The sequence below is a fragment of the Erithacus rubecula genome, assembly GCF_903797595.1.
Source record: "Erithacus rubecula genome assembly, contig: SUPER_Z_unloc_4, whole genome shotgun sequence".
Taxonomy (NCBI): domain Eukaryota; kingdom Metazoa; phylum Chordata; class Aves; order Passeriformes; family Muscicapidae; genus Erithacus; species Erithacus rubecula.
Window position 1 is genome coordinate 489,083 of NW_027635670.1, and position 13,799 is coordinate 502,881.

The 13,799-nt window shown below is 38.6% G+C and overlaps 1 protein-coding gene across 1 annotated transcript in view; it reads right to left on the reverse strand.

The window, feature by feature from the left end:
- Positions 1-237: 237 nt before the first annotated feature.
- RORB (RAR related orphan receptor B) overlaps positions 238-13,799 on the reverse strand; it is a 126,603-nt gene continuing 113,041 nt past the window's right edge. The window contains exons 5-10 of the mRNA XM_079331463.1: positions 8,424-8,545; positions 7,056-7,188; positions 4,764-4,871; positions 3,564-3,674; positions 1,113-1,225; positions 238-632 (exon numbers count right to left, since the gene is read on the reverse strand). Of these exons, the coding sequence (XP_079187589.1) occupies positions 477-632; positions 1,113-1,225; positions 3,564-3,674; positions 4,764-4,871; positions 7,056-7,188; positions 8,424-8,545 (743 nt within the window). The 3' untranslated portion in view covers positions 238-476. The remainder of the gene's footprint in view (positions 633-1,112; positions 1,226-3,563; positions 3,675-4,763; positions 4,872-7,055; positions 7,189-8,423; positions 8,546-13,799) is intronic.

A 13,799-nucleotide genomic window follows, 5' to 3' on the forward strand; every position in this document is an offset into this window, starting at 1 on the left:
GCTACAAATTTCCACATGCATTAAACTATCTAAAAACATAGAACTAGGCAGTCTAATAAGTGGAATTTTTCTTAAATTATATTTGAACAATAAACAGCAAGAGTAATACTGCAAAGTACTGCTCTATTATCATGTATATCTACAATAAAATTCTAGGAACAGCTGTCTCCCAAAACATCCCTCAATAAAAGTAAATTAAAAAAAAAAAGGTAACACCCAGTGTCCTATATTTGTATATTCATTGTCAGTTCAAAAATAATAATAAAAAAAAAGTAAACAAAAGAGAAAAACGACATCCCCACTCAGAGTTGCATATTTACATTCTTCAAACTGTAGCGGTGAAAAATAATTCTATTAAGTGCAGGACATTCCTAGTGTTGCAGTAATGACATTTTTAATAATTTCTTCATGAAAACATTTCTTTTTGTCTTACTAGTGATGCATTCCATGACTACGTGAAAATCCTATTATCCCCTTCACTTGCAGCCAGTGGTTGAGTCTGGATTGAAAAGCTCCTTGTATAATGGAGGAAACAGTGTGTTCACTATGTCTGGATGAGATTGCTTAAATACCTGCAGTTTCTCTCCGTGCAAGTTGCAAAGTGCAGTAATTGTTGGTATCTTGGCTATTAACTGTAAGACATTGAAACAAAAAAAAAAAAAAAGGAAGAAGGTGGAAGAAGTATATTCTGTATAAATTACACTTTTAATTAACTATGTTAATATTTTGCTGAGTAACTGAAGTGATACTCTAAGCTCCATTAAAACTCATCCAAAAGTCTAGACATTGTTCTTTCTATAAGAGCCTGGAAACAGCTGCCCCCAAAGTTTTAGCCAAGGGCCCAAAATACATTTAATAAGGAACAGCCTCAACAAGCGCTTTTTAAAGGAAGTTGCATTATTTACAGGTATTAATTAAAATTATTAGTAAATTGAACGAAAAAAGGGAGTAAGAGGCAACAGGGACAAGATTCAAATAAGTCTATCTTCTATGCATGGCAGCACATAGTGCATTTCTTTTGTCTTACATTAATGTGGCAATACACATAGAAATGGCTGCAGAAAGAAGAGTCACACTTGAGGATTGCTCGGCATTTTGTTTAAAGAACTCACCTTTGTCAATGTCTCCTCATCGAGGTGGTTCTTCTGAATAACATGTTGAAGTGCAAAGTAAATTTTTTCCTGAAGCTTCTGGACCTTCCTTGGCTCTATTAACCAGGCTCGATCTGAGAAAAAGGAAAATGAAAGTTAAAGAATGCACAGATGTGGGACATGCTCATGGTGCACAGAGATTACTGTGCTGGCAAGTATCCACAGGAATCATAATTCTCACGAGGAAGGACTGGATGGCAATTAAAGACATGATTTCAGAGTCAAAGTGTCCTAATTCATTAAAGGATCACCTGAGTGCTTAATTAACACATACAAAACATCCAGGAATGCAGTGCTGGCTTTGCATCTCTTTGCTTAAAACAGGATGCTAGGCATAAAGATGGGAACAAATGAAACACAGCTCAACCTTTCATTATTCTCTGTTGGTGCAATCAGTGTTCTAATTTCATACTGGTTAGGTAATAAACATGTCATGTTATCTCAGTGCCTTAATACATAAATAATAAACTTACTGATCAAAACAGTTCTTTGCAAATAAGAGAATATAATATTCAAACATTAATATATCGCATTGTTTACTAGGCTAACATTATGAGACAAAATATATTCTAAATAAAAAGGAGTGGCTTTCTCCAAGAGAATTACTTCAATAATTCAAAAGAATAGCAAAGTGCAAGGTTTTCATTATTAAAAAGTGTTCTCTTTTCAAACAACACAAAGTGCAAGATTATCTGGAAGAATAACAGCTATGCAGTTGTTTTAAAACCTGTATGGCTTCTACTGGACCCAAACCCCAGGTGAAGGAGGTTGCCCTTATGATCTATTTTCTCACAAGTCATAGATTCTGGAGACAAACACACAGAAAGACAAGCAGCAGACCCCAAGACAATCCAAATCCATTAATGCAGCATGCTTGCAGCACCACTGCACCTTCTGTTTTCCCACACTGCAGACTGGTTTTTTTTCCCTTTAATCCTGACCAATTCTTGCATATAGATTTTAGCTTTCAAATGGAAAATGAGAAAACTTCTTTATATTACAGGCATGAATCTTCATGTACAAATTGAAAAAATTCAGGAAAAACTCCTTTCACTTTTCTTTCACCCATTCCCCATCTCTAAAATAAGTCCCAGGAATTATTTAAGTTAACCACTTCAATGAGCACACATGCCACACAGGCTGGGAACGAGCAATATTTCATCACAGGAGTAGCACAATTCTGACATTTGTCTGTATGTCTCTGGGGAGAAGTGTATGAAAAGAGCTGATTGTTAAGTACTGTGAAAAGAAACAAAAACAAACCTCAGTTACTTAACAGATGATCAGGAAAAGAAAACAATATTTTGTAAATGTTAGAGAACTGTGTTCCCTGAAAGTAAGCCAATGGATCCTGTGCCATCAGCGGCCACAGAAACAGAACTAGTTGAGAGCACAGCTGGGACACCTTTGAGATGAAAATCACTGTTTAGAGGGTTGTATGTGCAATGTTTTGGTGTAACCTCATGAAGAGTCATTGGCTTAACTACTTCACTTCTGAGAAGGCAATGGCAAGAACTGCTCAAAGGGAAAAAAGAAAGTAGTAGAGTTCTTTCAGTAGCTGTTGTTAACGATGAGAATTAATGTGTTGACACCCTCTGTGATAGTCTAATTCTGACTAACATCATCTCCAGCACAAATGTGCAAAAAGCACAAGGCAACCTAGAAGAAGTCTTCAGCAGAAAAAGTTGGAAAAATAATTAATGGTGTGGGTTTTTTGAAAGGCTATTCAAGAGGTTACCCTTGGATGATATGGTGTGTCTACATTTCCTGAAGCATATTTAAAAATCTCACACCAAACTGTGAGCTTGTATACTAGGCACACCTTCTGAGTCAACTTAATCACAAAAGTCTCCTCTATGGTCAGCCAGCCATCACTCCCTGAAATGCATGCTTGCCTGTGTAGAGATATGATATATGATTACATGAAAAAGTGCATGTTGTACTTCTAGTCACTACTTCTCACCTAGAATGAAGTTCAGACAGGACTACACACCAAATTTTGCTGCTTATGTTCTCATACCCAAGAAAAAAGCCCAACACAACAATGCACTATATAACCTACTCTCAGGGTGGTGACCTTTATGCACCCTGAAAAAGCAAGGAGGAACTTGCACCTCTGGAGCAACATGCCTCTCTTCTTATGGCCTGGAGGAAGGCCAGCCTGCATTTCTTGTCTGCAGGATCCTGCTCCATGTCTGTCACATCTTGGATCTATCTCCAGTATACATAATTCCTGATGGTCTATTTGGATAATTCAAGTATTCTTCCACTGCTTAAAAATACATTGTGTAAAATTATTTATTTATTTAAATAACATTGCTTAACATTATTATTCATTAACAGCTATTTAAGTATGTAGAAACAGATGTGGATAAAGAGGGAAAAAAATCAGTGTTTGGAATGAAAAATTACCTGGTGATATCAACACAGCAGATGAAAACAAGGCAATCTCCTCCTCAGTCAGCTGTAAGGAACATAAATTCTTTGCAAAGTCAAACGCTTCATTTACCAGATCATCAGAACCTGCAGACCAAAGAGGACAAAACTAATGCTAGAAATCAGCTCTTCAACCTGCAGGGATTGTTTTGGTGTCAGAAAACGTTGCTCCTGAATTTCTGTACTGCTAAAGCAAGTGTTTTTTCCACCTAAGCTGAAAATAGCACTAAAATGTATGCTGAAGCAAAAAAAATTATCAAGAATTAGGGTCAAGTACAAAAACTGCACAGACATTTTAGAAGAGAGTACTCTTTTCCCAATGAGGCAAGAATTGGTATTTCTAAACAGATATTAAGCCTAAGGCTGAGGAAGGACCAGCCCTAAATAACTTTCATATATAATTTTACTAATTAACAGTACAAATGTTTATGAAAATTTGCAAAAGCATCATAGAGATAAAAATAAATCAACCAATACACATTCATAAATGCTTTAAACTTGTAAAGAAACAGTATGCTTATGACAGACTAAGAAAAAATCTATATATGAGTTAAATATGTACATTTGAATGCAACATCCCTCTTTGAGTTTGGTTCTGAATCAATTTCTGATATCAGTCTGATGGATGCAGAAAACACAAACATTTCACTAGTAACATTTCAGGTGGCACTCAACATCATCTGTTGAGAAACTGAAGAAAAATTAATTTTTCAGTACATTAATCTAAATGAACTTACTTTTAGGCAAAACAGTATTTTCAGCGAGCCCTTATTTATATTTTGTCCCAGTACATTATTTTAGTATCCCCGTTTGCTGGGACTAAAATTGCCTTCTGCAGGACACAATTAGTGGGAGTGATTTGATACATCAAGTGTAATTGAACAGTAAAGATAAATAGCTTGGCTCCTGCCATAAAGTCATGGTTCATCAAAACTTCAGAAGGCAAGTAATCTATTTTAAAAAACCCTCTTGCTGCTCTTTTTTTTATTAGATAAAAACACCTAACATTGTTAGCAGCTAATGAAGTCACCTTATTTTTTCTTTTTCTGTTCCAACCTAGTCATTTGGAGACTTGAGGATTCAACATTTACTGGAGATTTCCACTATTCTCATAAAGACAAATTTCTTGCTATGTGGCTCAATGTAATTGGTTGGAAAAAAAGAAGAGCAACATACCCAAAGCTTTAAACATTTGCATCCCTCCATACTTTCCTTCAAACAGAACAGTATTGTTAAGCGGGTTGAAGGCACGGCACATTCTCACCAAAACCACTTCCAAGCAGCCTAGCAGACAGAAAAAAGAGCAAAGGTACCAGGTATTATTGCCTAACAGCAGAATAGAGGAATCTCAAGAAGACATTTACAAAGCCATCAGTCCTTAAAAACATCAGAAGGGACAGATACTCTCTGAAGACATCTAGATTATACATCTATGAATGTGAGAAAAAAAAATTTCTGTCTGCTTTGAGTATAGGAAGGGGTCATTTCTGGTCCAGTCTAACCACTTTTTCTACAGGTTGACTTTTTCACCCTTTGCAGAATATAATTTCAGTAAAAAAATTCAGTTAAATTTTAAATAATTAAACTTTTTTTTTTATTTTTATTTATTTTTTTTTTTTTTTATTATAAATAAAAAGCAGCCTTTTTCCAGGGATATAAAAATCCCAGCTTATTTTGGCTGGAGAGGAAGAACATCACAAAGCATTTTTAGAGAGAAAGTACAAGCTGAAGCTCTGCCAAGAGCAACCATAAAACAGATTTTACTTCTTGTTTGTTTTCCTTTTTCTGTTTTATTGGTTGTTGACTAGAGAAAGAAGAACTTCTTTTTTCACTCTTTATCTTTGCATATTATTTCCTAACTGCAGAAATATGCAAATGGAAAAGTGGAAGGAAGAATTTTAAGATTCCTTAACTAAATCCAGATCTTCTGTAAGATGAACTTGAATCTGAGGATTCTTCCACAGACATGCTTTTGAAAGAAAAGTTCTCATATTCTAACTCTTGGTCAGCATTAACAGAAAAAAAGAAAATGAAACCTGGCATATTTTTATATGCTATAGCTTAACAATGTTTTCCAGCAGTAGAGTGAAATAAATCCTTTCCTGAAGGTGCAGTTGTGTTGTTAGTTTTGCCAGTCAAATGAAGTTTCCTAGGGGTGCACTGGTACCTGCCAAATTTTCAAAATCACTACGAGATTAAAAGAATAGTTTTTGTGGTACAACTCCCTTTATCAAGGAGTTTGCCTGTATGTTCCCTGTGTCTCTGTCCCACTTCCCTTTGCAGCTGTGCCCATCATCAGAGCCCAGTTCCTCGACAAGACAGTCATGGTGCTGTAATGCCAAGGTTATGGGTTTGATTGTCCTATGGACCACTTCAGAGCCGGACCTGATGATCCTTGTTGGATCCCCTCCACCTTAGAATCGTCTGTGATTCTGGTTTTGCCACTGAGGTTAGCTCAGTCAGTTGGAGTGTGGTCCTAATAATGCCAGGGTTGTGGCATTATTTCATCTCTGTTTGGGCCATTCACTGAAAAACTTGACTCTATGATCCCTGTGGGTCCATTCAAACACAGAAATCACAGACTATTCTGAGTAGGGTGTGCTGAATCACACAGGCTTTCAGCCTCAGCGAAGAGATCTCACTTCAGATAGAAGCACTTCTTAAGTTTTAACAAGCTGCTTCACATAGCATCCTACCTTTTGCACATGGAGGGAGCAAGAAACTGATACAATAGGGCAAATGTAGTTAATTATCAGTCGTGGATCTTGTGGTTCACTTAGTCGTGCCTTTTTGTCCTCCTGGGCTTGGCAGTGTTACTGCACAGTCATGATAAATCTTGATAAGTCAGGATTCTTTTGGAGGACAGAAATTACTGAGTCCCTTGATGAGCAAGGAAAGCCATTTCCCCCTTGCCTTTATGCACATACATGCAAACCCAGCATGCAGAGAGAGCATGGCTGGAGCACACTGCCATAATCTGCTCTCATTTACTCTGAAACCAACTGACACCAGCAGGAATTTTCCCTCCTGTGCACTGGCTGTAGAGTATTTCTCTAGTCTCATTAAAAAGATTAAAGATGACCAGAGGCAGGCCCCAGTGAGCCTGCCTTCATTTCACTAATGACAAGTGGGGATTTTACAGGGTGGCAGATGACTGATTCGACCAGCTCAATTTGGAGGTTCCTTCCACCACATGTCAGGTTGGAGACTGCAGTTTTTGCAATGGTTGTGCATGTATGTATGTGTGTGTGTGTGTACTTGAAAACCACAACTGACTGTAGAGGGGAGGGGATCAGAAGAGAGTAACATCATTAATGTGGAAAAAATACAGTACAGTTAATGTACTTAAAGCAACAGACAGAAATTAGCGGTCCTTCAAGATAAAAATGATTTGCAGGAAAAGACAGGAGAACACATTTCTAGGGTGCAGGGTGCTAAACTAGTCTCAAGCCTCTGGTGCTTACCCACCTGACTTAAGAAGGAGAATTTGGTCATTCTGGCAGAGCTCCATGAAGCCTGTTATGCGCTTTGCAAACTCCACCACATACTGGATAGCATGAGTGATCTGAATGGCACACTGCTGCCATAGAGCTTCTCTTGTCTTCCAGGAAAACAGACATGGAAAAGCAAAGTGGTGAGCAAGCAGGTACATCAGTGCATTAAGTTCCTCAGGTGGCCTTGCAGACAGCAGCACTCCCCACACTCCACACCCATCAGAGCTAGCAGCATCTCTTTTCCTCTAGGTCTCCAACACATTTCACCAGAAGGCTGTTTTCATAAGTCATTGCCCCACTCATCTGAACAATGGCATTGCCTCTTCAAAGGAGCAGAATGCACTGACCAGTGTTAAAATGTGGTTCTAATGTTGGCTCTTGTGCAGGACAAACTAACAGTGGCACAAAAAATGTTCACATTCCACAGCACTCTTAGGCAAGGACTGGCACAATGCTATTAATTTATTCAACAGAATATTTTTCCTAGTTCGGAACTTAAAATATATAATTGAAGTACCTGAACATAGATTACATAAACATTTTGACTTCCTGGTAATCATTTTCTTTGCACACATGTGTGCAAATGCAAATGGATGTTCTTGGTTTTATATCACAGCTCAGCAAGCTGTGGTGTGTTTTTGTTCCTTCAAATTCTGCATAGCCTCTCAGATTTCAAAGAACAAGCTGAAGACTCTCCTGTGTCTTACATGACCAGCTAATGTGCCAACTGAAGTCTGACTCAAGACTCATTGCTAATGAAGCCAGTGCATGAGGCACAGAGGTTTCTGTTGACTAAACATGTGAAGATGTGACAGTAGAAATAGTCTGAACTTGACCCGACAATCACAGAAGCTGAACAAAATTGTAGTGTAACGAGATAATTTTTCCAGCCAATACTGAACAGCTTCGATCTAAGGAGTACTTTCAGCTTGTTATTATCTACTGTCTTAAGTGACAGGTGTTTTTTGTTCATATAAAACACAGATGTGTTTTCAAAATTATAGGGAAACAAGGTTATGTTGTCTTACTTTCTTAAAATCCTTCAACAGAGGATCCAATCATAATCACATTGAAGTTAACTGAATTTGTGCATGAGGTTTAGATCTTTAATAAGAAGCACAGAAGACTGGATTTCATGACCATACCTAAGCTTTAACAAATAGCCCAATATGCTTCTGCTTCTTTTTATGATGTGCCACTGCTTTGCTCTCAGTAACCAGTTCCCCAAAGATATTGAAAAACTGTATTTTGACCTGTACAAAACTCATCAGTGTATTCTTGTCAAATAAATTACTCTCTTAACAATTTCAAGTAGAAGAAAAAGTATATTACAGGATAGTACCTTGCTCTGGTAAACTTTTATTTCTTCATATGTGTGGGTCTGCCATGCTAGCTGATGTAATTCCTCCATTGTATATTGACATGTCTCCAAATGAGATTTAATGATATTCTGTGCAATTCGATCTGTGAAAAGGAGAATAAAAAATTGCTTGCATGAAACAGTGAACAGTGAACACCCACAACAGCAAAATGTTGAACACATTGAAGTTTCTGGAAAAAGCACATTTAAGAAATTAGTATTTTCTTTTCAATGCTATCTTTCTCATTTGTTTTTAATTCTGAAATTAATTATTGCAAAATGTTTCAGTATTCCGCCCCAAGCCAAATGATCTTGATAACCAGTGGATGTGTAGATGAAAATAGCAATGATTTTTGTGAAAGTATACAGAATCTTTATTCGGAAAGTAATTTAATACGTTTAAATAAATATAACTTGAAGACCCTGTTTACCCCAATTTCTTTTGTCTGCCCCAAACCTAAGCAGTAACTGGTAGACTCTTCTAGCCTGGAGAAGAGAAGGAACACTGTTGTTGATTATCACCCCAGCAGGGCACCTCCTGCTGTGTGTAGGTGTTTGCTTTCTTTCTTCATTGTCCATTTCTTTCTAGTTCTACTAAAATAACTAACCTACTGAACTCAGTGGTCAGCAGGTTTCAGAACTGTCAGGTCTCTCAGAAATTGACTGACTGCTTGAACTTGCCATTAACATTTGGATTACCTTCGTGTGACTCATAAATAAGAGGAAACAGCTCTCTTTTTTTCTCCAGTTAGCTTTAGGCTGGATAATTTTCTGATTGAATTTGATGAGCAAGAACATGGAGACTGGTTTTAGCAAGGGGTGAAATCTAAAAGTAGTATCCTGGGGTTTAGAAGGAGATGGAGGACATAAATCTCACATACAGTACTAAGCTACTTTAAAGTTATCCTGAAATTGCAGTCATAGAAACTACTTCATAACATGGAATGCAGGATGCAAAGCAGAAAAGGAAGCATTCAATGTTGCCATGGAAACCCACAGAAACTATGAGTTAACTTCTTAGACAAGTATTTTAAAGCAGACTTTATCCCTTAAAGCCACTTCCATGGATTAAAAAAATTTTCAAAAAACTTCCAACATTAATTCATTAGCATTAGGAATTGACATACTGTGATTAAACATATTACAGAAAATGAATGATTTCCTATTTTGCAGCTTTGGGACCTACACGTCTAATGAAGCTCATTGCTTCAGCCTGAAAACTTTGCTTAAGCCAAAGGAGCAACATTGAAGCTATGGAAGTGAATTGAAGCATTTGCAGCAGAACCAGCATTGGGCAGAAGACATTTGTCATAAAAGGGAGAAGGACATTGACAAAGTGCTAGCCAAACGTGAGCAAGGGAAATGGAAAGAATTAGGTGTACCAAGTTGTTCAGATCCTCAAGTTTGCATACAGTGTAGGGATCTGGAGCCTGGAATTCCAAAGTAAGTCTGCTTCCTTGGCCAAATACTGACTGAACTTAGAACCATCTGCAAGAATGGAAGCTGGAAAAGGAATGTAGAAGTATATGTTCCCTGTAACTGCTAGAGGAGTGCTATTAGAACAATAGATGCCCATGCTACTCTCACAGTTAATAAACTGAGACTCAGTAGAAAGGTGCTACCTGGTATAGAAAGGTGCAAGTTTGTATAGGAAAAATAAAACCTGCTTGATTAAATTTCTGCAGCTATCCTTTTATAGGTCAATATTATCTTTCGGCTTCCCGATGGAAGAACTGACTCCAGCCTAAAGATAACTATGAGTCTGTATTAACAGAGTGATCTATGCACTGCTCTTTCATGGGAGGTTAGACGAAGTCGTGACCTTTGATGGTAGGGCATTGCATTTTATAATAAAAATCTTGGAGATAAGTGGGCATCTCTCTTAAAACAAACATCTCACATAATTTCATATTACTGCATATAGATTTCTAATCCAATAAAGTGACCTGATGTCAAAAATATGAAAAGAAGACGTTTTGATTTCACTAACTTCAAAATACATTTGATTAGCAGTTCTACACTACTGCAGAGCTCCTCAACTCTCCTCCTTTTCCTAGTATTTATGTATTTCCCTGAGGAATGAAGAGCTGAGAAACTCTCCAGGGCTTCCTAGGGATGGTATCCTGTGTTTTACCCCGTGCATCTTTTCCTTACGTACTTATGCTTATGTTGAGCTAACATTAAAACCAATTTAGATGTGAAAAGACCGGGGGCAATGGCAGCAAGCAGCAGCTCTGAATGCTGACATTCAAAGAGGAATCAGGTGCAAGACAGACTTGAAACTCTCGTGCCGCAGGCGAGGCAAGGCTGAGTGTGTGACAGAAAGGGTACACTGGGTCTCTGAGGAGAAGGGGACTGCTCATTCAGCAAAGGAGCACAGCTTACATTCCGTGCTGGAGTCCCTGGAAGGAGCTTTATACAAATACAGCCTACAACCGGGTGGTAGGGCTGGCAAGATGCAAAAAGTAAAAGAAGTAGACACCGACTTCTCAGATGGTCCTGCAATGTGAGATCCAACACAGACACAGCAAAGTATGTCACTCTTAAAGGGTTTCACAGACCCTGGCCTTTTGTTTCTTCCCTGACATTTCCAGATTTTAGCATCTTTTTGCTAATGAACTGGAGTCAGTACACATCTTGGCAAATCCCAAGGAAAATGACATTCCTAAACCCAAATTGGCAACAATATAAATGATATCTGTAAAACTGTCCTATCACAGGTGCAGTCCTGTACTCAAAATATATGAATTTCTGTGAGACCTGGCAGCTCTGAAATATGCTGACCACAAGTTCAACAGATTAGTTATTTTAGTAAAACAAGAAAGAAATTGGCAATGGGGGCCACAAGAGAATATCTATACACCATAGGAAGAGAGAAAATGCCTTGATGAAGAGGCCTAAAGTCTATGGAGGTGCCCTGCAGGGGTCAAAATCTAATAGATCTGTTCCTCCTCTTCTCAGGCTAGTGGGATCCACTAAAATTACTTCACATATCATGTCTTGACTTTCAGTTGACTTTGTTTTCGAAAATCTTGGAAAACAGATTTCGAGGGTCCCCATCTGCTTGTAACTGCATGTATACAACTAGAAATCCTGCTTGGATGGACTCCAAGGACCACAAAAGAGAATTCTATTGCTATGACTTCAAAGTGAACTGCATTACCACTTGAAATATTGTCAGCTCCCATTTTATGTAAGTTACAGAAGGTTTGCTGTATGGAAAGGAAAACAAAAGAGATGATTCTAGCCACATGGGTGTGGGAATCAAAGTCTGCAATATTTTATTTTCTAAGGACCAGATGCTTAAACTATTGAGTGAAAATTAGCAATTCTAACAGAAGAATTCCAGAGCCTGGATGAGTATACTACCAACCTGTAAACTGCAGGATTTGTAAAGCTTATCTGTCTGCCACAGTACATAAACATAAATGTAGACCAGGTGCTTTACTCCTTCCCTTTTGCCTGCATACTGGGTTTATTACCTTGGAGCTAAATGTCATATCTTAATCACTTGATACATGAAAATCACAGCATATCCTAGCAGATCGACTCTGTCTGGGAAACACAGTCCACAGAAAATCATGTTCCCAGTATCCAGACTCTGGTATACACTGGGATGTGCGAGCATTTGCATTAGGCAGCTTCATTCTAAATTAATTCTAATTTTCTTAGTGTTGGTACCTTGAAATTTTTTCTTGAAAACCGGACACTTTTTCTACAAATGCTTTGCTTCATTAAAAAACCCCCAAAATTTAGAAAGATGTGCTTGCTTCCAGAGAGAGAAGCGAGAAACAACATGCTCAGTCAAGGAAACTGGCAATAATTGTAACCAATGAGTTACAAAAAACCAGAAACACTCAAACAAAGTATGTCATGGGATGTCAACTTACATTTTATCACTGTCCTGCATGTGTCTGACTGGCTTTCTATAATGGCCCACTATTCTAGCTGTAGAGACTTATCTGTCCTTAGGGGACAAGGAAATCCAGATGGTGTTTGCTGGCATGGCCAGAGAGCAGAAACCTGAGAGGTCAGGCAGGTCCCCACTCCATGCTGCACAGGGTGTGCTGCCCTTTCTGTACCAGGATCTGGTGAGGCCTTGAGAGGTGCCAGACCAATGGGTAGATAATTTAACTGCAATTTGCAATGCAGCAATCAAAAAAACCAGAAAAGTTTAATGTATAGTAGGAGATGTCTAGAAGAAGCTGAAAACTGTACATCAGAGAGCTGAACAGGACCACGAGAGATCAATGCTGTTTCAGGAAAAGAAATGGATTTTACATTTGTCCTGCCCTACCTAAAACAGAAGACAGAACCAAACAACTTGACTCTGTGAGGATTTCCCAGTGAAATAAGATATACACTGGATCTCTACATAAGCATCAAATATCACTTGCCACTCCCCTCTGAGCTCCCATCCCCGGGGTCTGGGTGGGTAACAGCCATCATTCATGGGCACGAGGGACCAGTCTGCTCAGTTTGACTGATCATCTGCCACTGCCTTCAGGGGTGAATGTGGGACTGGGCTGTGCCTTCTGCCTTTCCCTAAAGCTATCTGTCTCTTTTGCCTACTGAGTAGTCACTTCTCCAAAACTTGTAGGAACTTAAATGTCTGAGACTGCTCCTTCATTTCCTTGAAGCTGGAGAGTAGTTGAGGGGTCATTGCACAGCCCTGACAGAAGGACTGAGGAGGCAGAAAGGCTGTAAAAGCCCCATTTCATCAACAAAACAGGCCAAAAGCATATGTTGCAAGAGAAGAGCAATAGTGCATAAACTTGGGACTACAGCTCATTGCTTCCAAAATGACCTTTTCTGTTTCCAGTTTTGTTTGCCCTGACAGGATCTTGCTTCCCCCACTTCTTTTTCTTTCTCTCCTACTGCAATTGCTAATTTTAGATTTCAAGAGTTACCTCACAAAAGGCACTCTCCAAAGATTACAACTGCTCAAACATTTATTGCATCAGTAGAGAAGAAATTGCTTAAATAAAAGTACATACAGAAAACTGAACATTGCAACCTAGATAGCAATCAAAATCAGCGTACCACAGACCCACAGAGGCCTACCATCAGCACATAAAACCAGTCCTGCCTTTTTCAGGCACTTCCTTGCAATATTCAGAGATCTCCAACTACAATAGTGAGGCAAAACTCCCACTTGAGGTCAAGTGCAATGCTGGTGGGGATGGACATAATCCATGGAGTGCAGACAACATTCACCAGCTGTGAATTTGGCCTGCTAAGTGGAAATTATCTACAGCAGCATTTGTTTCCTACAGGCTCCTTAGTTCTTTCAATTGTCTCTCTTTTCTCAGGAGAGACTCCAGTTTTCCTCAGCATTCCCTTCTTTTGCACAGGGAA